Source organism: Lissotriton helveticus, chromosome 10 (genome assembly GCF_964261635.1).
Source record: "Lissotriton helveticus chromosome 10, aLisHel1.1, whole genome shotgun sequence".
Classification (NCBI taxonomy): domain Eukaryota; kingdom Metazoa; phylum Chordata; class Amphibia; order Caudata; family Salamandridae; genus Lissotriton; species Lissotriton helveticus.
In genome coordinates this window covers 412891144-412913446 of record NC_136071.1, presented here as the reverse complement: position 1 = coordinate 412913446, position 22303 = coordinate 412891144, and the positions used below count along the sequence as shown (strand labels likewise).

At 47.5% G+C, this 22303-nt stretch overlaps 1 protein-coding gene across 4 annotated transcripts in view; it reads right to left on the bottom strand.

Moving 5' to 3' along the window:
- Positions 1-22303, bottom strand: part of SMARCD3 (SWI/SNF related BAF chromatin remodeling complex subunit D3) — a 1739068-nt gene that overhangs the window by 145429 nt on the left and 1571336 nt on the right. For all 4 annotated transcript variants that reach the window (XR_013601619.1, XM_078662891.1, XM_078662892.1 and 1 more), the window contains one exon: positions 15742-15843. Coding sequence is in view for 3 of the 4 variants with exons in the window: in XM_078662891.1 (XP_078519017.1) it covers positions 15742-15843 (102 nt within the window). In the remaining variant the exon portion in view is untranslated. The remainder of the gene's footprint in view (positions 1-15741; positions 15844-22303) is intronic.

The window sequence follows — 22303 nt, the reverse complement described above, 5'->3', positions numbered from 1 at the left end:
TGCAACAGTAGGTCCGCTGTCCGCTTGAAGAGCTCTGCCGGGAAGCCATTGGGTCCCGGGGTTTTGCCTGGCCTCAAGCTGGCAATGGCCTCGGTAATGTCATCTACCGTTATGGCCGTCTCTAGGGCCTCCACTGACTCAGGGGGGAGGGACGGCAGGACTGCCGCCTCCAGGTAGCAGAACGCCTCCTCTTGCGTGGCAAGTTCCCGCGCCGCATAGAATGCCTCAAAGTGCGTGGCAAAAGTTTCGGCTATCTCCCTGTCAGTGCGTACAGTAACTCCGTTACCGTCTCGCACTTCATCTACCCATCTCGCCGCCCTCTCTTTCCTGCTGAGCCACGCCAGAAGTTTCCCCGACTTGTCCCCTACGTCATATAGCCTGTGGAGGGTGGCAAGGGCCAGTGTCTTCGCTTCTTCGTTCACCAATTCCCTATACTGTTTCTGGACATCTAGCAGCTTCCTGAGGATCTCGTCGCTTTTCTGGGTTAGATATTCCCTTTCTCTTACTAAGATCATCTGCTCTAGGGCGGTCACCTCCGCCTGGAGTCTACGTCTTTCTTCACCCCGCCTAGAATGTATCCTATCCCTAAGGACTGGCTTCAGGGCTTCCCATAGAGTGACCTTCGAATCCACAGTGCCCACATTCTCGGCCAAATAGACCTTAATGTCGGCCCGTATACCTTTAAGTAGGGTCGCATTCTGTAAATCCCAGGCCGCCAAGCGCCAGATTCCCGTGTGTCCGGCCTGGTCTCGACCCACCCTTACATACAATGGCGAGTGGTCCGAAATACCCCTGGCCCTGTATTCAGCAACATCATCTACCCTCAGGTGTTGGCGGGACATAAAAACATAGTCAAGGCGCGAGAACACCTTATGAGCCCCGGAGTAGTAGGAGTATGCCTGCAGTGTCGGGTGAAGCCACCTCCAAATATCCGTAAGTCCTATGGCGGACATCTGGCTGTAAAGTGTTGTCTGGCTCTCGCCCCTAGCCCCCTCTCCCGACCGATCAAGTTGGGTGTCCATAACGTCATTGAAGTCCCCACCCACCACTTGTATTGTATCTGAGGTCTCTAGGAGTATGTGGTGGAGTGCCGCGAGAGTACGTGGTTGCAATTTGGGCGGTGCGTATACCGAGACAAGTATGTAGGAGCGTCTGTTCCAGGTGCCCTGTACTCCAGCGTACGTCCCTTGGGGGTCCAGCCAGGTGCGGGTAATACAAAATGGGGAAGCTATTTTGGCGATAATTGCCACCCCTCTGGAGTCTGATGTGTATCCCGCATGCGCCAATTCCCTATGTCTCCCACTAGCTAGAAAAGCGCATGCGGTGCCCCGGAGGTGAGTTTCCTGCAGGAAGGTGAAGTCCGGATCGACCCTTTTGATATAGGCATTCACCAGTCCCCTCTTGATTTTAGAACCCAAACCATTGACATTCCATGTCAAGATGCTCATATTCCTATCTGCCCCTTTTGGTGTGGCTATGTTATTGGCCATTGGATTATGAGGTGATTGCATGTGGTCTCATACCGGCCTGTGCAGGTGGTGCGTGGGCTCAATGTGCGCTGCTGTATGAATCTAGTGCAAGTAACCCCCCTCCTCCCCTCGGCCCTCTCCTTCCCCAACTTGAGAGAGTTCAAAAACTTTTCATCCCCCCCACCCCCCTCCCCGCCTCCCCCCCCCTTCCAGTTGCATCCTTCCATAGGACCAAACCATCCGCGGGTGAAGGCCTGTCGCCCTCCCACACATCCATCCCTTTACAAACTCAGAAACAGTAAGAGAAGTTTAAAGAACGTAGAAGGGCGTGGTAACTTGCGTGCTTCCACATGTCGAGCTGCAATCCCATGACTCCCAGAGCACTGTCTTTCACGAGTGTGAGTCCTGTGTGTCCATTACAGGCGCGCCGGATCGTCCCGAGGAGTCCTGCTCCAAGTGATGGATTTCCTTGACTAGTGGATGGATCAAGTCCTCCACCTCCTCCTCACCCCCAGATGCGCGGCCCTCCGATTCTTCCTCTTCATCTCCTTCAGATCGGATACCAATGCGCAGGCAACTGAACCTTGAGCCCGCCACTGAGTTATTTCCTAGTGTCGTCGACCCACCACTCCGAATGTCCTCCGTGGCCCGGGATCGGTATGGGGTCGCCGGTGTCGACTTTCTCACTCTCCGTGATTTCCGTCTCTGTGGTTTTGGCATTTCCCAGCGTGTCCTCTCCCGTACTGATCTTTCCATGGCTTCTCGCCCCGCGGCTTCTCTGCTGTTCAGTACAGGGCGTTCCTCAAGCCATTGCCAGGCGTCCTCCGGATGTGAGAAGAAGATGGCTTTATCCTTGTAGATCACCTTGAGCTTAGCGGGGAAAAGGAGCATGTATCGAATGTCCAAAGTCCTCAGTTTTGCCTTCATAGAGTCGAATGATCTACGTTGTTTAGAGACTTCCTGACTGTAGTCCGGGAAAATCATTATAGTCGCGTTCTCCGAGCGTATTTCCCCCATTTGTCTGGCTTCTTTCAAGATGAGATCTCTGTCCGCAAAGTTCAAGAAGCGTGCTATGACCGGTCTCGGTCTCGCCCCCTCCGGAGGTTTTGCTAGAAGGGCCCTATGCGCTCTTTCAATGATGAAACATGGAGAGAACTGTGCAGTCGGGAAGGTGGTTTTTAACCAGGTGTGGAGGAATGATGTCATGTTTGTCCTCTCAATTCCCTCTCTAAATCCCACGAAGCGCAGGTTGTTGCGTCGCGATCTGTTTTCTGCATCGTCCACCTTCCACTGCAGCTGGCGGTGTGAGGCCTGTAGTTCTGCCATGTCTTGCTTCAGGGCGGATATCGCCGCATCGTTGTCGTTTATCCTCGTTTCGGTCTCCGTCACCCTCTCAGACAGTTTCCGGAAATCTTGCCGTAGTAGTGTGACCTCGGAGCTCACCTCCCCGATCTTCACCTCCAAGGTCGCCCGGGACTCTTGGATATCCGTCCTAGATGCTTGAATGGCCTCCATCAACAGCGCTGTGTCATTCCGCACTCCGGACGTCGAAGAGTGGTGCTCCACCGTGGGTCTAGGTGCCGCAAAATTGTCCATGGGGCCTTGTTTCGCATTTTTGGGGACCACGTCTCTCTTCCCCATTTCTGCGCTCTCGTCGGGTGATGGCCGTAAGCTGCAGACCCCTGGTGAGTCAATAGTAGCGTTGGAGCCGAGTGGTGGTGGGGGGTGGAACGCGGCCTATAGTGCCGGTTGTAGACCTCTGTCGCCTCCGAGGGGCGACCTCCAGCCAGTGGCAGATGTGGCTTCTTCCGTGTGTACCCGGCCCTGTCCTGCGTGCCCGCTCGGTAGCAGAACGCCTCCTCTTGCGTGGCAAGTTCCCGCGCCGCATAGAATGCCTCAAAGTTCGTGGCAAAAGTTTCGGCTATCTCCCTGTCAGTGCGTACAGTAACTCCGTTACCGTCTCGCACTTCATCTACCCATCTCGCCGCCCTCTCTTTCCTGCTGAGCCACGCCAGAAGTTTCCCCGACTTGTCCCCTACGTCATATAGCCTGTGGAGGGTGGCAAGGGCCAGTGTCTTCGCTTCTTCGTTCACCAATTCCCTATACTGTTTCTGGACATCTAGCAGCTTCCTGAGGATCTCGTCGCTTTTCTGGGTTAGATATTCCCTTTCTCTTACTAAGATCATCTGCTCTAGGGTGGTCACCTCCGCCTGGAGTCTACGTCTTTCTTCACCCCGCCTAGAATGTATTCTATCCCTAAGGACTGGCTTCAGGGCTTCCCATAGAGTGACCTTCAAATCCACAGTGCCCACATTCTCGGCCAAATAGACCTTAATGTCGGCCCGTATACCTTTAAGTAGGGTCGCATTCTGTAAATCCCAGGCCGCCAAGCGCCAGGTTCCCGTGTGTCCGGCCTGGTCTCGACCCACCCTTACATACAATGGCGAGTGGTCCGAAATACCCCTGGCCCTGTATTCAGCAACATCATCTACCCTCAGGTGTTGGCGGGACATAAAAACATAGTCAAGGCGCGAGAACACCTTATGAGCCCCGGAGTAGTAGGAGTATGCCTGCAGTGTCGGGTGAAGCCACCTCCAAATATCCGTAAGTCCTATGGCGGACATCTGGCTGTAAAGTGTTGTCTGGCTCTCGCCCCTAGCCCCCTCTCCCGACCGATCAAGTTGGGTGTCCATAACGTCATTGAAGTCCCCACCCACCACTTGTATTGTATCTGAGGTCTCTAGGAGTATGTGGTGGAGTGCCGCGAGAGTACGTGGTTGCAATTTGGGCGGTGCGTATACCGAGACAAGTGTGTAGGAGCGTCTGTTCCAGGTGCCCTGTACTCCAGCGTACATCCCTTGGGGGTCCAGCCAGGTGCGGGTAATACAAAATGGGGAAGCTATTTTGGCGATAATTGCCACCCCTCTGGAGTCTGATGTGTATCCTGCATGCGCCAATTCCCTATGTCTCCCCCTAGCTAGAAAAGCGCATGCGGTGCCCCGGAGGTGAGTTTCCTGCAGGAAGATGAAGTCCGGATCGACCCTTTTGATATAGGCATTCACCAGTCCCCTCTTGATTTTAGAACCCAAACCATTGACATTCCATGTCAAGATGCTCATATTCCTATCTGCCCCTTTTGGTGTGGCTATGTTATTGGCCATTGGATTATGAGGTGATTGCATGTGGTCTCATACCGGCCTGTGCAGGTGGTGCGTGGGCTCAATGTGCGCTGCTGTATGAATCTAGTGCAAGTAACCCCCCTCCTCCCCTCGGCCCTCTCCTTCCCCAACTTGAGAGAGTTCAAAAACTTTTCATCCCCCCCACCCCCCTCCCCACCTCCCCCCCCTTCCAGTTGCATCCTTCCATAGGACCAAACCATCCGCGGGTGAAGGCCTGTCGCCCTCCCACACATCCATCCCTTTACAAACTCAGAAACAGTAAGAGAAGTTTAAAGAACGTAGAAGGGCGTGGTAACTTGCGTGCTTCCACATGTCGAGCTGCAATCCCATGTCTCCCAGAGCACTGTCTTTCACGAGTGTGAGTCCTGTGTGTCCATTACAGGCGCGCCGGATCGTCCCGAGGAGTCCTGCTCCAAGTGATGGATTTCCTTGACTAGTGGATGGATCAAGTCCTCCACCTCCTCCTCACCCCCAGATGCGCGGCCCTCCGATTCTTCCTCTTCATCTCCTTCAGATCGGATACCAATGCGCAGGCAACTGAACCTTGAGCCCGCCACTGAGTTATTTCCTAGTGTCGTCGACCCACCACTCCGAATGTCCTCTGTGGCCCGGGATCGGTATGGGGTCGCCGGTGTCGACTTTCTCACTCTCCGTGATTTCCGTCTCTGTGGTTTTGGCATTTCCCAGCGTGTCCTCTCCCGTACTGATCTTTCCATGGCTTCTCGCCCCGCGGCTTCTCTGCTGTTCAGTACAGGGCGTTCCTCAAGCCATTGCCAGGCGTCCTCCGGATGTGAGAAGAAGATGGCTTTATCCTTGTAGATCACCTTGAGCTTAGCGGGGAAAAGGAGCATGTATCGAATGTCCAAAGTCCTCAGTTTTGCCTTCACAGAGTCGAATGATCGACGTTGTTTAGAGACTTCCTGACTGTAGTCCGGGAAAATCATTATAGTCGCGTTCTCAGAGCGTATTTCCCCCATTTGTCTGGCTTCTTTCAAGATGAGATCTCTGTCCGCAAAGTTCAAGAAGCGTGCTATGACCGGTCTCGGTCTCGCCCCCTCCGGAGGTTTCGCTAGAAGGGCCCTATGCGCTCTTTCAATGATGAAACATGGAGAGAACTGTGCAGTCGGGAAGGTGGTTTTTAACCAGGTGTGGAGGAATGATGTCATGTTTGTCCCCTCAATTCCCTCTCTAAATCCCACGAAGCGCAGGTTGTTGCGTCGCGATCTGTTTTCTGCATCGTCCACCTTCCACTGCAGCTGGCGGTGTGAGGCCTGTAGTTCTGCCATGTCTTGCTTCAGGGCGGATATCGCCGCATCGTTGTCGTTTATCCTCGTTTCGGTCTCCGTCACCCTCTCAGATAGTTTCCGGAAAGCTTGCCGTAGTAGTGTGACCTCGGAGCTCACCTCCCTGATCTTCACCTCCAAGGTCGCCCGGGACTCTTGGATATCCGTCCTAGATGCTTGAATGGCCTCCATCAACAGCGCTGTGTCATTCCGCACTCCGGGCGTCGAAGAGTGGTGCTCCACCGTGGGTCTAGGCGCCGCAAAATTGTCCATGGGGCCTTGTTTCGCATTTTTGGGGACCACGTCTCTCTTCCCCATTTCTGCGCTCTCGTCGGGTGATGGCCGTAAGCTGCAGACCCCTGGTGAGTCAATAGTAGCGTTGGAGCCGAGTGGTGGTGGGGGGTGGAACGCGGCCTATAGTGCCGGTTGTAGACCTCTGTCGCCTCCGAGGGGCGACCTCCAGCCAGTGGCAGATGTGGCTTCTTCCGTGTGTACCCGGCCCTGTCCTGCGTGCCCGCTCGGTAGCAGAACGCCTCCTCTTGCGTGGCAAGTTCCCGCGCCGCATAGAATGCCTCAAAGTGCGTGGCAAAAGTTTCGGCTATCTCCCTGTCAGTGCGTACAGTAACTCCGTTACCGTCTCGCACTTCATCTACCCATCTCGCCGCCCTCTCTTTCCTGCTGAGCCACGCCAGAAGTTTCCCCGACTTGTCCCCTACGTCATATAGCCTGTGGAGGGTGGCAAGGGCCAGTGTCTTCGCTTCTTCGTTCACCAATTCCCTATACTGTTTCTGGACATCTAGCAGCTTCCTGAGGATCTCGTCGCTTTTCTGGGTTAGATATTCCCTTTCTCTTACTAAGATCATCTGCTCTAGGGCGGTCACCTCCGCCTGGAGTCTACGTCTTTCTTCACCCCGCCTAAAATGTATCCTATCCCTAAGGACTGGCTTCAGGGCTTCCCATAGAGTGACCTTCGAATCCACAGTGCCCACATTCTCGGCCAAATAGACCTTAATGTCGGCCCGTATACCTTTAAGTAGGGTCGCATTCTGTAAATCCCAGGCCGCCAAGCGCCAGGTTCCCGTGTGTCCGGCCTGGTCTCGACCCACCCTTACATACAATGGCGAGTGGTCCGAAATACCCCTGGCCCTGTATTCAGCAACATCATCTACCCTCAGGTGTTGGCGGGACATAAAAACATAGTCAAGGCGCGAGAACACCTTATGAGCCCCGGAGTAGTAGGAGTATGCCTGCAGTGTCGGGTGAAGCCACCTCCAAATATCCGTAAGTCCTATGGCGGACATCTGGCTGTAAAGTGTTGTCTGGCTCTCGCCCCTAGCCCCCTCTCCCGACCGATCAAGTTGGGTGTCCATAACGTCATTGAAGTCCCCACCCACCACTTGTATTGTATCTGAGGTCTCTAGGAGTATGTGGTGGAGTGCCGCGAGAGTACGTGGTTGCAATTTGGGCGGTGCGTATACCGAGACAAGTGTGTAGGAGCGTCTGTTCCAGGTGCCCTGTACTCCAGCGTACATCCCTTGGGGGTCCAGCCAGGTGCGGGTAATACAAAATGGGGAAGCTATTTTGGCGATAATTGCCACCCCTCTGGAGTCTGATGTGTATCCCGCATGCGCCAATTCCCTATGTCTCCCCCTAGCTAGAAAAGCGCATGCGGTGCCCCGGAGGTGAGTTTCCTGCAGGAAGGTGAAGTCCGGATCGACCCTTTTGATATAGGCATTCACCAGTCCCCTCTTGATTTTAGAACCCAAACCATTGACATTCCATGTCAAGATGCTCATATTCCTATCTGCCCCTTTTGGTGTGGCTATGTTATTGGCCATTGGATTATGAGGTGATTGCATGCGGTCTCATACCGGCCTGTGCAGGTGGTGCGTGGGCTCAATGTGCGCTGCTGTATGAATCTAGTGCAAGTAACCCCCCTCCTCCCCTAGGCCCTCTCCTTCCCCAACTTGAGAGAGTTCAAAAACTTTTCATCCCCCCCACCCCCCTCCCCGCCTCCCCCCCCTTCCAGTTGCATCCTACCATAGGACCAAACCATCCGCGGGTGAAGGCCTGTCGCCCTCCCACACATCCATCCCTTTACAAACTCAGAAACAGTAAGAGAAGTTTAAAGAACGTAGAAGGGCGTGGTAACTTGCGTGCTTCCACATGTCGAGCTGCAATCCCATGTCTCCCAGAGCACTGTCTTTCACGAGTGTGAGTCCTGTCTGTCCATTACAGGCGCGCCGGATCGTCCCGAGGAGTCCTGCTCCAAGTGATGGATTTCCTTGACTAGTGGATGGATCAAGTCCTCCACCTCCTCCTCACCCCCAGATGCGCGGCCCTCCGATTCTTCCTCTTCATCTCCTTCAGATCGGATACCATTGCGCAGGCAACTGAACCTTGAGCCCGCCACTGAGTTATTTCCTAGTGTCGTCGACCCACCACTCCGAATGTCCTCCGTGGCCCGGGATCGGTATGGGGTCGCCGGTGTCGACTTTCTCACTCTCCGTGATTTCCGTCTCTGTGGTTTTGGCATTTCCCAGCGTGTCCTCTCCCGTACTGATCTTTCCATGGCTTCTCGCCCCGCGGCTTCTCTGCTGTTCAGGACAGGGCGTTCCTCAAGCCATTGCCAGGCGTCCTCCGGATGTGAGAAGAAGATGGCTTTATCCTTGTAGATCACCTTGAGCTTAGCGGGGAAAAGGAGCATGTATTGAATGTCCAAAGTCCTCAGTTTTGCCTTCACAGAGTCGAATGATCGACGTTGTTTAGAGACTTCCTGACTGTAGTCCGGGAAAATCATTATAGTCGCGTTCTCAGAGCGTATTTCCCCCATTTGTCTGGCTTCTTTCAAGATGAGATCTCTGTCCGCAAAGTTCAAGAAGCGTGCTATGACCGGTCTCGGTCTCGCCCCCTCCGGAGGTTTCGCTAGAAGGGCCCTATGCGCTCTTTCAATGATGAAACATGGAGAGAACTGTGCAGTCGGGAAGGTGGTTTTTAACCAGGTGTGGAGGAATGATGTCATGTTTGTCCCCTCAATTCCCTCTCTAAATCCCACGAAGCGCAGGTTGTTGCGTCGCGATCTGTTTTCTGCATCGTCCACCTTCCACTGCAGCTGGCGGTGTGAGGCCTGTAGTTCTGCCATGTCTTGCTTCAGGGCGGATATCGCCGCATCGTTGTCGTTTATCCTCGTTTCGGTCTCCGTCACCCTCTCAGACAGTTTCCGGAAATCTTGCCGTAGTAGTGTGACCTCGGAGCTCACCTCCCCGATCTTCACCTCCAAGGTCGCCCGGGACTCTTGGATATCCATCCTAGATGCTTGAATGGCCTCCATCAACAGCGCTGTGTCATTCCGCACTCCGGGCGTCGAAGAGTGGTGCTCCACCGTGGGTCTAGGCGCCGCAAAATTGTCCATGGGGCCTTGTTTCGCATTTTTGGGGACCACGTCTCTCTTCCCCATTTCTGCGCTCTCGTCGGGTGATGGCCGTAAGCTGCAGACCCCTGGTGAGTCAATAGTAGCGTTGGAGCCGAGTGGTGGTGGGGGGTGGAACGCGGCCTATAGTGCCGGTTGTAGACCTCTGTCGCCTCCGAGGGGCGACCTCCAGCCAGTGGCAGATGTGGCTTCTTCCGTGTGTACCCGGCCCTGTCCTGCGTGCCCGCTCGGCCGCGGTGTCACCACCTGCCCCCCACAATGAGCACTGCGCCGCTGGGCGCTCAGGGCCTCCTTCAACGTCTTCGCCTATGGCTCTCCGGGTCTCCCCCTCGACACGCAGGCGAACAGGGCAGCGAGTCAACCGGCACCAGGGGGAGGAGGGAGGGGGAGGGTCGCGGGATCCGGAGCCTCACCGTGGGCTAGGGCACCCCCGCGCCGATAATATCTCTCGGGCCTCCCTCGAGCTCCGCCGCCATGTTGGTGCAGGGTCCGGGTCCTTGTGGTTGGCTCAGCGGTCCGGTGCCAGCCGCCCCGCCGGTGTCTCCTCTCTGCCGAGGACACACCCGGGCCGTTTCCGCCCCTCGATGCTACCGTCAGCGGGTGTGAGCGCTGGGAAGTACAGAGGCGGCCAGCCCGGCTTTCCCTCACCAGCTCCGAGGCATGCCGGCCGCCATCTTGGTAAAGGCGGCCGGTTGTCGGTGTTGCCCGGGCTTTTCGCCGCTCTCCGAGTAGTTAGCACTGCGGACCGACCTGTCCGCTGCGTCTTCCAGGCATCGGCTACCGACCCCCCCCAAGCCTCGGGGTGGCGTCTAAGCGCCCCAGCGACTCGCGGACTCTACGCCCGCCATCTTGGTCTCGGTGAGAGTCGCCGGGTCGGAGCCTCGGGCTCGGTTCTCTGTGTGTTTTCGCACCGATTGTGCGGCGGATGCACCTCCGGCAGTCCCCGGGGTGTTGCGGCTCCCGTCTGTGTGCGTAGCGCCTCACTGGGGACGATGGAAATGGCGGATCTTTAGGCAGCTCGTCGGGAGCTCCGGCAAGGTACTTCTCAACCGGCCATGTTGCTGGCCACGCCCCCACCATTTCCAACTATAAGACTGTATGCCTTGGAGAAATACATCGTGAACTGATTCAGAAAAAGAGCCCATCAAATGACTTGAGCTACAATACAAGGGGGGCATAGAAAGACACCAGAGAGAACACCTTAAATTTAGAAAACTCCTTTCATTGGATCTAATATTTAGAGTATCGCCCTTATTAACACAATCAGAAGGGGCTCCCCAACCCCCTGATTGAACTTCAATATAAAGATCTGGGAGTGTAAGATTTTCCCCAACCCTCGATCCTGTATAAATCACTGCCCTACCAACCATACTAGATTCAACTCCCAAATGTTCTTCAAGACCACCACCCTAGCTTAACCCCTTACGGATATCTTCCTGGTCAGGTGTGACAGCTGAAAAACAGGCTTTACGGAACCTATCCGAGGAATTATGGAGCGGTTCCTGAAGAACGACGGAAGCATCCATATCCAAAGAAGATGGAGCAGCAGTAGATTGCAGGATTAGGCATTCCTGCGGACCCCCAATTGTCTGAGTACTGCCCCCAACAGAGTCTGAGTACTGCCCCCAATGGCCCACCTGAGGGCGGACACACCGAGATAGAGGGCGTAACTAGATGAGGAGTAGATGCCAGTGCATGGAGGGTCACTGCTGCCACCTTAGGTACAATCTGGAACATCTTTCGGAAGGATCTGGTAAAAGCTGGATACATTTTATAAGGATGTTGCTGGAGTATTTTGGTACTACTATGCAGTGAGATTGTCTTGGTGAGGAGGAAATCGCATGACCAGAACATAATTTAATTGAGGTAATCGGAATCCTAAAGTTTGTGCACAGCACGGTTGAAGCCTAGGCCCTTGCAGTTCAAGGGTTTTCGCAAGGGTGTCCTACGCCAATCCTTTCCAGTTTTTTGGTCCCCAGCTCTAATGTTGATAGTAGATTAAAACAGGAGGATAGAGCTGCTGCTTGGTGAAAGACAAGGTGAGTCCTAAAGCGACAACGATAGGCTCCAATACTTTTGGAGTCAGGCAACTGTAAGAGGGGTATGGCATGCACCCCCCCCCCCACCCTCACCCCCAGAGGGAGCAAGCTGCATTGGCCTAACGCTGGCAGCTTCTGCGCCTGCTGGGAGAGAACTGTGACCGTAGAGCCTCGCCTGCACCCGCCCTACTCACTCCTTAGCTACTCCTCCTAACTCATAAAACGTATGCTCAGTAGGGGTCAGGAGCCCAGGAGACTAGGAGACTGGGAGCATAGAGCCAATATCCAGGAGCTAGGGAACAAGTTGCCTGTTGGAAAGCAGCTCACCTACAATCTACTATGCCTGCTCCACCAGGCTCCTCAGGTATGCTCTACTCGGCTCCCGCCCTGCCCTGCAGTCCGTCCCTCGTTGCATCCTCTTGGAATTCAAACTAGGGGTGAGGGACCAGGAGCCGCAAGACGCCAGGAAAAACATTTCTTGTACAGTCAAGTCAGCGTTCATGACCACGTTGTTACAGGCGGGGGAGTTAGTGCCAGTTTGCCCTAGGGCAGAGGGATCAGAAACGGCAGGTCAAGAGCACAATTGGAGAGATACATGGGGGATGGGTACATGGGAGCTCTGCCACAGTGCCATGTACCTCCTCTCCTCCTCGGTGCTTGGCATCCAGCAGCCACCGCTGCAGTACTCCACTTTAGCCTCTCCTCTGCCCCACCACACCGATACCTGCAGCTTCCTTGCTGTCGCTCCTTGTTACCTCTTTCTTGCTGCTTCCTTGCCGCCTCCAACGCTTGGCTCCTCTTCGTACCTCAGCACCCCGCCGCACTGCTGAAACAACCAGAACCGACTGCGGATGACTCAGGCTGTCAGGGAACCAGATGTTGCCCTCAACAGGGAGACGGAGACTGACAGTGCTTGTGTCAGGGTGGTTGAGCAGCGACAGACTTCCGCTCATGCGGCTGCTGCGCCTCCTCAGGGCTGTCGCTCCCACGGTTGCAAGTCCAGTTGCAAATCCTCCCCGCACTTTTTCCTGCGGATCCGAGCAGTACAGCTCCGCGCTAAGAACCCACTGAGCGATGGCGGTGATGAACAGCTGAGTCTAAAGGTGCGTATGCAACTTTTGGTGAGCCTTTTTTGGGGCTGGTTAGCGTCTGGTCAGTGTCTGCAGTCCCAGCATGGCCTCAGCATGGGCACAGCACGGTCTACTTGTCTCGGTCCTTGGAGCATGCTCTCCAAGTCAAAGCCGACTGGCATTGAGACGCTGCTACTTGCGGCCCTGACCCTTCTAGGACGATTCCCAAAAATCACATCTTATTTTCAAGTCGCTCTAGTATTTTGACATGGTTTACAGAGTTGAATGCAGACAAAATGTCAAGAAGAACTAGAAGACAAGTTTTATTATGGTCTAGTGCAAGTAGTGCGTCATCCACTACATGCAGAATTGCTGTTTATGTACTATGACCTGAACCCTGATCGGCAGTCATCTAATAGCTTGAGTTCAGTAATAAGCTGGCTCAGTTGTTGTTGCACACATTTTTCCAGTACTTTGGCTAGCATGGGAATGTTGGTTACCGGTCGAAAACTATTCGCGTCTGAGGGGTTCTCTGTTGGTTTTCTTATGATGGGGATGAATTGGCCTGTTTTTAGGCAGTCTGGTAAGGATCCTTGAGATAGTAATTAATAATCTTAGTTCAAAATGGGGTGACAATATGGTTGATTGTAGACAAACCTTTTGAGGGGAGAGGATCATTGTAGAGGTTGGTCGGTTTTATGGTCAATAAGGTTTTGGCAATATCTTTGTAGTAATATAGATTCCTATTAGGAAATTGCAATTTAAGAAATGCAAACCATTTCCTAATTTACCCATAGAAGGGAATTGAATGACAGTTCCCTAATACCAATTCCTACTTTGTGGGAGTAGCTATTAAGAAATCGCAAAATTAGTACATATCATTTTGCATTTTCTAAATAGAGATTCCAATGGAATCAGTATTTGGGAAATGCAAACTACCATCTTCATACATCTGGCCCTACTAAACCTAAAAGATCCATTATGTTGTCTAGAACTAATACCAGTGTTGAGAAGAATGCGTGTAACTAAATGATAAGCAGCAACATTGTATTAGAAAATATATTGAGAAGAGAATGACAATTGGTATGAATTCAGCTGAATCAATACAAATATAGTTAAAGGAGGCAACTGAGGCTAGTTTTAGAAATTCACTGGTGCATCCTAAACTTAGGATTTCACAGAAGAGAGGAGAAATGTGACATAATGGAAGCTTCAGTTATGATTGGAATCAGTAAGTGGAGTTATAATTATATATGTGATAAACAAATGTAATGTTGGCTAATGAGCCCATGTTAGGAGGTATTTATCATATCTATGGTAAAAATTGCTTATTTTAGTGTTCCAGGTAACTGGGTAAGTTCTTGTTATCAAGCATTAGTGTTTCCCAAAATTTATCATACTATTGTGTTGAGTGGAATGATTGAAGTGAGTTCTAAGACAGCAAAACGTTGATTTGGTTAAGTGCTTATGGAGGTGCTGGGTGTGTTGATTCCTCCTATTGGTGTGGATTTGAATGATGTGAAGATAGAAAACATTCTACTTTCACATATTGTTTAGCTACTAGTACTGTAGGTGCAATAACTAAAATGAATGAAGAAAGGGTTACTATTTGTGCAATGGTAATGCAGAATAGATTAGCTTTGCAAATTTTGTTGGCAAATAAAGATGGATTGTGCTGTGTAGTTAAGGCTCAACAGATTTGTATGTTTGGGAGAAACCGGTGTGTGGGAACAGTTGCTTCATGATTATGTAAGTTTGGAAATAAATGGATAAGATTGGTGAATGTTAGGTGCTGTAGGTGGTAGCTTCCCTAAGGAAATACTAACGCCATTAATAATATTAACATTTGGTGTTATTGTTCTAGTTCTAGGATTAAAACTTGTAGAAGTTCTATGTTTTAAGGGAGGTTTGGCATGTAATTGTGAAAAGAAGATGACAACCAGAAAAAGAAAGAGAGATGAAACTGAACTTGATGACTGCAAAGCCATAATGTATGATGAAATTAAAGCCTTGGAGTAGACCAAATCGAAGACGCTAAGAATGACAGATGAAGTGCTGTAGTGTAGTGTTGAGAAGTTTGGTAATGATTCAGAAATCATCAAAGGGGGGGAATGTCACAGCATTTTTAATAAATAAGCAAAATAGAATTAACTTTTGGATGGGTTTAATTTGTTGAGTCAAAATGTATTCATTTGTGTTCCTCGAGAAGAAAGTCATGTGCAGAATGTTCCTATATTTACAACGTATTCAAGGCTCTTTGCCTGGGTCTGCTCTAAGCGGTTGCACTCTGTATTGTTTCCAATTGTTGCACAAAAATGATGTTACTACTTTATGACCTATGTACACCTTAATCTAATTATGCAAGTAGGGTTTTCCTAAAGGTTTCTTATTTGATGTATGATTTTTGTTTGTGTTACTATTGGTTTATGCTAAAGTTACTTTATTAATACATCCCTATGATGTAAGAACTCACCATGTCAAGAGCGTGCCTTTTACTGTCTATACCCTAAAAAATGTGCACTTTAAAAGGCTTACTGGGACGCGGACTCACAGACTGAGGATATGGATTTTTGTTTTTGGGCATCACTTAGCCCTGCAGATTCCCCCTTGCATCCAGTGCAATACACTGGATCATCTACCTTGTATTCTAGCCGCACAGAGTTCTGAGCTTTCGTTTTACTAAGCCCTGATGAAGTTCTCCTTGTGGGAATGAAACATGTTGGCTGAGCTGTTTGTGCTATTAAATTATGGAATTAATTGAGTTGAAATAATGATGTTTGATACAACATAAGTGTCTTGGACTTCAATGCCTGGTGCACCCCCACTTGTAGCTGGCATACAGGATGTTTTTATGAACTTTGAAGAAGAGTGTTATTACGTGATTGGTTATTTAGAGCTATAGTATTTACCTCTGGGTGCATAGGAAATGCAGTTTGGTAAGAATATTTTTATGGCTGTGGGTATAATAAATGTGGAGGAAGAGAGCAAAATCTTCATCTCGGAGTCCTTAAAAGAATTGAAAATGTGCCTTCATTTTAGCTAGGAAACTGAACATCCAACCATTAAACATAAGATAATGTACAGCTTGGTGACTCTACAAGAAATTCATTATGCAACACTAGGAACTACCAAGCCTTCCCATAACAACGAGAACCTAGATAATTGAAGGAAAACATGTTGAGTTTTGTGCGTCTAAAGGATGTCACCTGTCCTTAGCTGTACAAACACTGTAGCACCAATGATGTGCAACCATTTCCTTCAAAACAAGTACCTTGCAGTAGAAATATCGACTGACTGCTTCTTGAGACCAAGGCTCTTGGTAAAATTCAGCTCTCCTTTCTTCTTCTGGATTACCAACCACATCTGTCATCATCTGTGAATGAAAGAACACTACGAAGTTACCTTAGGAAGTACTTGAAGGGGGTGACATGAGAAAAGATACAAAGAACATGCGATGATCCTTCAATATGTCAGCTGTAAAGATTATTCACAGACAATTATGTTAGAGAATTAAAGTAAATACTGGACACACAGTCTCTATGATCATAACATAATATACTTAGTTCAATATCTTGTATGTAACTCTTATTCTGCATATTTATGTCATGCTTTCTTTGTTCTATTTAGTATGCATGTCAATAACGACTATACGCAGTTATGTTTGGATGTCTGTTTTATTTTCATTTCCCTCTTGAATGAATAAGACAGATTTGTCACAAAGCAAGGCCTCTGGGGAGGGAGTAGGAAGGGTGGAATTTGTGGGGTTTTTAAGAGAAGTTTAAAAACAAATCTATAACTAATCTGAAAAACCTAGCTATTTGTGGGCTAACAGCATCTAATGACAAAGGTATATAGGTAGGGCTTGGGAAATATACCAATTAGAGACACCTCTGGAGTTGGCTGGCTATAAAGATGTTTCATACCAGAACAGTTTAAGAGGATGTTTCTGCAACAATATTTTTACTACTCAAGAATGGTATGCTTAGGTAGATATAACATATTAGCTAATCACCTAGGTAGCTGTCTTTTCCGTGCCTTTCTGATAGGTAGAGGAACATCTGTCTTCTACTTATCACGACCTTTAAGTTGTGCTTTGAAGACTGAAAAGTAGATTAGGAAGTCAGTATGTCATTGAGCCCCGACCAGTATAAGTTTCTCAAAATGTATTCTGAGCATTTTACCAGGCCAACACATAAATAGGAAAGTCAATAATTAAGGGCTCCTTTAGAGGCGATGGTAGGGAGTTCTTGATAAAAGTAAGTGGGTTTCCCCAAACTCATTGCCCTAGAGGGATGTATGTTACTACTTCTTGGGTAAGTATAACAGGAGTCACTACATATCAGTCAAGAGTAAAACAGTAGTTCCATTACATCAGAGCTTCCCAGGTAAGTGTTTGTGTGTGTGTGTATAAATATGCATGTGTGTTTTAACTGATATATATATCATTTAAAACAATAACTCGTGGGGCATTGCTTGACGACCAAGGAAGATGGCGGCTGCATCGTGAGCTCTGGTGCGACAGCGCAAGCTGATGACTGTTTTTCACGGGTACTGTGATCCATTACTTTCCTAAAGTGCGGGTTTAACATGGTAAACCGTCCAGCGACCTCCTGGTAGTGCGCAAAGCACACCAGCATCAAAGAAACAAGGTATTTACCAGATCTGCTACTGCCTCAGAAACGGCCACCATTTTGCAATGCGGCCGCTACAACTGCTGTTTCTACAGCGCTTTGGTAATGAGCCTCATTGTTTCGTTTCCAGAGGGTAATTGTCGACTCAAAACAGCATGCTGAGATACATGCTCAGCTTCTTTAAAAAATAAAAAAAAAATCTTCTTTTTCTCTCCTTTTGGCACTTTTGAAGTCTCGTAGCCCATTATTTCCCTTAAGTGCGGATCTAACATGATGAACCGCCCAACGTTCACCTGGTAGTGCACGAAGTCCCCCAGCAGCGAAGGGAAAAGGTATTTCACAACTCAGCTACTGCCTCAGAAACGACTGCCAGTTAGCATAAGCTGCTACTACAAATGCCGCTTCTACAGCACTGAGGTGACGCATCTCAGTTTTCTCATTGTTCAGCCTCCAGAGGACAATGTCAACTCTTAACAGCATGCTGAGGTGCACGCTTACTTTATTTTGAATATTCTCTCCTTTTCTTTTTCATTTGGCACTTTTGAAATTTCATACTTGGATAAAGGAATGTCTGCATAGCTATTGGGAAGGTTGTCTCCTATGTTCCTCGTTTTTGCATTTTAGCGTTTTTTGCCAAAAGGAACTTGTTCTCAATAAATAAGACTGTTATTTGACCTCATTCAGGATTTTTGTTCTCACTAGATGTCATAGTTGACTTTGTTTCACCATAACTAACTTTGTTTTATCGTGAAGCTATTTTTGGCGTTTCTGAAGCTAATATTTGGGCAAAAGAGAGTCTGTGTCATTATTAAGAGGCCTAGTTCACTTGTCCTACGCTTTGACTTTTTTTTTTATTAAAATGTTTATTACAACAATAACTATCTGCATGTGTTACTGTACAATCTTAATGTCATTTCTTTAAAGTCACTTGATAAACATTTCTACATTGGTGCACATTTGATTTCCACAATATTACATATCCTCACCTGAGTCGCTATCGTCTTCTGGTGGCGTGCAGATGTTCCCCTTATACATGTTTCACTTTCCCCACACCTTAGCCCATTTGCGAGAGCATTACCTATTTATAAACGTGGCCTTCTCCGCTACCATGACCATATCCATGTCCCTACACCAATGCAACAACGTTGGCACTATTCCCACTCCCCACTTTTGCGCTATGTTCCGTTTAGCTATTATTTTGCCTGTCGTTGCCCACAGGCGTTCGGTGTGTGTAAGATCTGTCAGACCCTAGATATTAAGAAGGCAGCACTGATGCTCAAGCGGGACCTGTTTCTAGGTGATGTCTGCGATTGTGCTTACCACTGCCTCCCTGTATGAAGTAAGTTTTTGGCAGTCCCATAAGGTGTGGTAATAGGTACCTATGTCTCCAAAGAGGCGCAAGCAGCTTGGGTCAGGGGCCCTTCCCATCTTGTGTAGTACCGTCCGTGTGTAGTAAGACCTGTGTAATATTTTAACTTTCACTTTGACTGTTTGCCAATAGAAATATGCCCTAAACAATCAGCACGATATCTGACCCTAGTCAGTACTTGGATGCTCACTAGTTGTCGTAACTGATTTTCTCATACTAAGTAATTTGCAGTTCTATAAACTCTGTCCGCACACAGCTTATCAGGAGACTCAGAAGGCTTAATTCTTCTACCTCATCTCCGACACGCAGCTTAATCAAGAACTCCACACTTTTCTCAAAGCTCGCCGCAATGGAATGTACCTCTGCCTCTCAGCCAAGGGTCGGCGAGTCTTCATCCACGACATCAACGGTAACTATTCCCGTTAATTCTGCTAAAGTTAATCCCAAGCATATAAAAAAAACTCGTTCTCTTGCAAAGTCACCACCTCCTGCCTCGTTGGACCTGTTATTGGAAGAAATACGAGCCTTAAAACCCTTTATGGAAGAAACAAATACTAAACTTCAATTTCGTACTGAAAGGTGGTCCCAATTGGATGAACGACTTCTCGAATTGGAACAGAGCGTTTCTTTATATAATGCAAATGAAAGCACAGTGAACACTCTTCAGTCACAAGTCTCTTCCTTGCAGAAACAAGTTGAAGATTTGGAACAGAAATAGAAGAAATAATCTCCGCATATATGGTTTGCCAGAAAACACAGAGAGAGCTGACCCTCTCACCTTCTTCAAAAATGTTCTACCTAAAGTGCTGGGGCTATCTGAGGATATTTGAGCATTCAATGAGCACACAGACTGGGCCGTCAACATGTCAATACTTCTGGCTTTTACCGTCCAAGAGGTGTCATTTGGTATTTCCTGGAATATACAGATCTTCTTAAGGTTCTTTTAGCTTCTAAAAAAACAACGCTCATCTCTTGGTTGGGTCATACGTTGTTCTTTTCACAAGACTATGCTAAGAGTACTGCAGATAGACGAAGAGAGTTTCTAAATATGAGACCTGATCTTCGCGCTCTTGAAGATAGATATGGCCTCTTCCATCTTTATCTTTTTAAGGTCACATATAGGAATAAGACAACCTCCTACGAAGACCCAGTTAAGCTGAAATGTTTTCTCAATTTGTGTAGTGTTGAAACTATGGATACTTCTGGTGCTTCAACTTCTCAATTCGGTTGAATATATGTTTTCGATATAATGTTGATGTTATCTCTTTTGCATACATTTTTGATTACTTACTGCTTATCCCTTAGGTCATTCTCATTTTCCGTTGTCTTGATAATATTGTGAATGTTACATTACTGATTAACAATTTACTGTAATCCATTTCTCCCTGTAGGCATATCCAGTCGCCCTTGTGCCCCTCTCCGTGAGATCTAGACGCACCAGTCTTCCATGTGGTTTCACCCCCCCTCATCCTCCTTTTTAGAATTTTATAGGTATGTATTTTTTCTCATGTATTATTCTAGTTTTCTCATCTTTTGTCGTTTTTCCTCTACTTTTATCGCCGTCTTATTTCATTAGATATACTTAGCAAACCTTCTGTCTCCAGTCATTGACGCTTTAACAACTCGTTGCCACTTGACCCTATTTTTACTTCCTCTTTCACCTCTTTTTTTGAAGAATATTTCCATTTTAATTAACCTGACACTCTTCCCTTTCATTTAATGTGGGATGCTTTTAAAGCCATAGCTCGTGATTTTATTATTAATTACATCTCTAAAAAACGACACATGCCTGCTAGATTGATACAGAACTTTTTGCAAAGATAAAGAGACTGGGAATTACTACTATACTACCAAGTCGAAATATTGATTAGCAGAATTCATAGCTACTAAACTTAAATTTAATAAGGAATGCATTGAGAATGTGTCTCTGTACTTGCTCAAATCCAGTGCAAAATGTTATGGGGGCCAAAATAAATCTGGTAAGTTATTGGCAAATTACCTTAAAGTTAAAAAACACAGATTCAACATTGAGTCGATATTTGATGATCAACAATTGCCCAATTATAAAGATTCTGAGAATCTGCAAGAGTTTTATAGCTTTTATGAATCTGTGTATACACCAGAAGCCTCAACTACAGATGATAACATTCGGACTATCTTTCTTCCATTGAAAAATCTTTTGACGCTCACTTTAATTTTGATTCATTGGAACTTGATATCCCATTGAAAGAATTACACACTGCATTACTCACACCTAAAAAAGACAAAGGCCCAGATCCAGATGGTTTTACTGTTGAATTTTTCTCATATTTTTCCCAGCTACTTCTTCCAAAATTACACAAGCTTTTAATTTCCTTTTTACAAACAGGAACTTCTTCTGGCTCCTTTTTAGAGGCCTTAATGTGCCTCATACCCAAGGAGGATAAAGATCCGCATTTCTGTAAAAATTATAGACCAATTTCATTAGTGAATATTTATTATAAAAAAAAAATCAAAGTCCTTGGCCTTGAGATTAGATTTTTTCTCCCTGATCTCTTGGGTAAAGAACAGTCAGCTTTTGTAAATGGCAATTTCCTGACAGATAATATGCACTATTTTTCTGACATACTCTCTAAATCCTCTCACATTTCCAAATCTCTAGCTGCTATTTCCTTAGATGCGGGAAAAGTGTTTGATAGAGTTTATTGGCCTTTTATTTTTTCAACACCTAAATGGTTTGGTTTTGGTCCTAAAATTGTTAGTCTAATTACTCTATTATATTTAAATCCTAAGGCGGCAATTTTTGCGAACGCCTTGCCTCTTCATATTTTAACTGGGAAGAGGTGTTAGACAAGGTTGTCCCTTATCCCCCTTTTTTGTCAATTTAGATTTAGAGCTGTTTTTATCTAGAATCTGCCAAAATTCAAAAATTTGGGGATTTGCTTCTAAAAAACGCAAGTTAAAATGGCAGTTTATGTGGATGATATTTTGTTATTTCTCTCGAAGCCACAATTCTCCCTTCCTACTTTCCTACAAGAAGCAAATGCTTACTCCTCTGTTTCAGGATATAAACTTAATAATGATAAATGCAAAATCTTTCCCTTGACTAAATTTACTTTTAAGGATGATTTTAAAATAACCAATTTTAAATGGAACCCTCATTATATAAAGTTCTCGATATGTACATCTCTGCATCAATCAATTCGTCAATCTCCATTAATTTAGACAAATGGCACCCTCTCTATACCTTTCTTGGTGGGGAAGGTTAGACACAATAAAGATGATGTTATCTCCGATACTTCCTTTTACTATTTCTAATATTCCAATTACCATACCTCAAAAGTTTTTTAAAAAGAATGAATTCCTTATTATCATCTTTCCTCTGGAATAACAAAAAGGGCCGCATGTCAGTATCACGACTCACCCATCCTAAATTGCAAGGTGGTGCTAATTTTCCTGACTTTCCTAGCTATCATAAAGCTTTTATTTTGCGTCATTCTTCTTATTGGCTAATAGGACCCTCATTGGATTCTCCTATGTGGGTTAAGCTTGAGCATTCATATCTTACATCATTTTCCTTCCAAGAATATCTGTCATTTACTCGGAAACCCCAGATATTATCTACTCCTATTGTTAAACACACAAATACATTATTGGGTACACTCTTGTTAGATAATTCCACTGACACAGGAACACTCCTAGATTCTACCATATGGTATAACACGCACATAATATTAAAGGTAGGCCCATCTATTGGAAATCATGGAGACTGAAAGGTCTTCAACTAATTCAAAATGATAAGATCATATCTTTTCATCAGGCTAGTTCTTTTTTTGATTTCCCTATCTCATTTC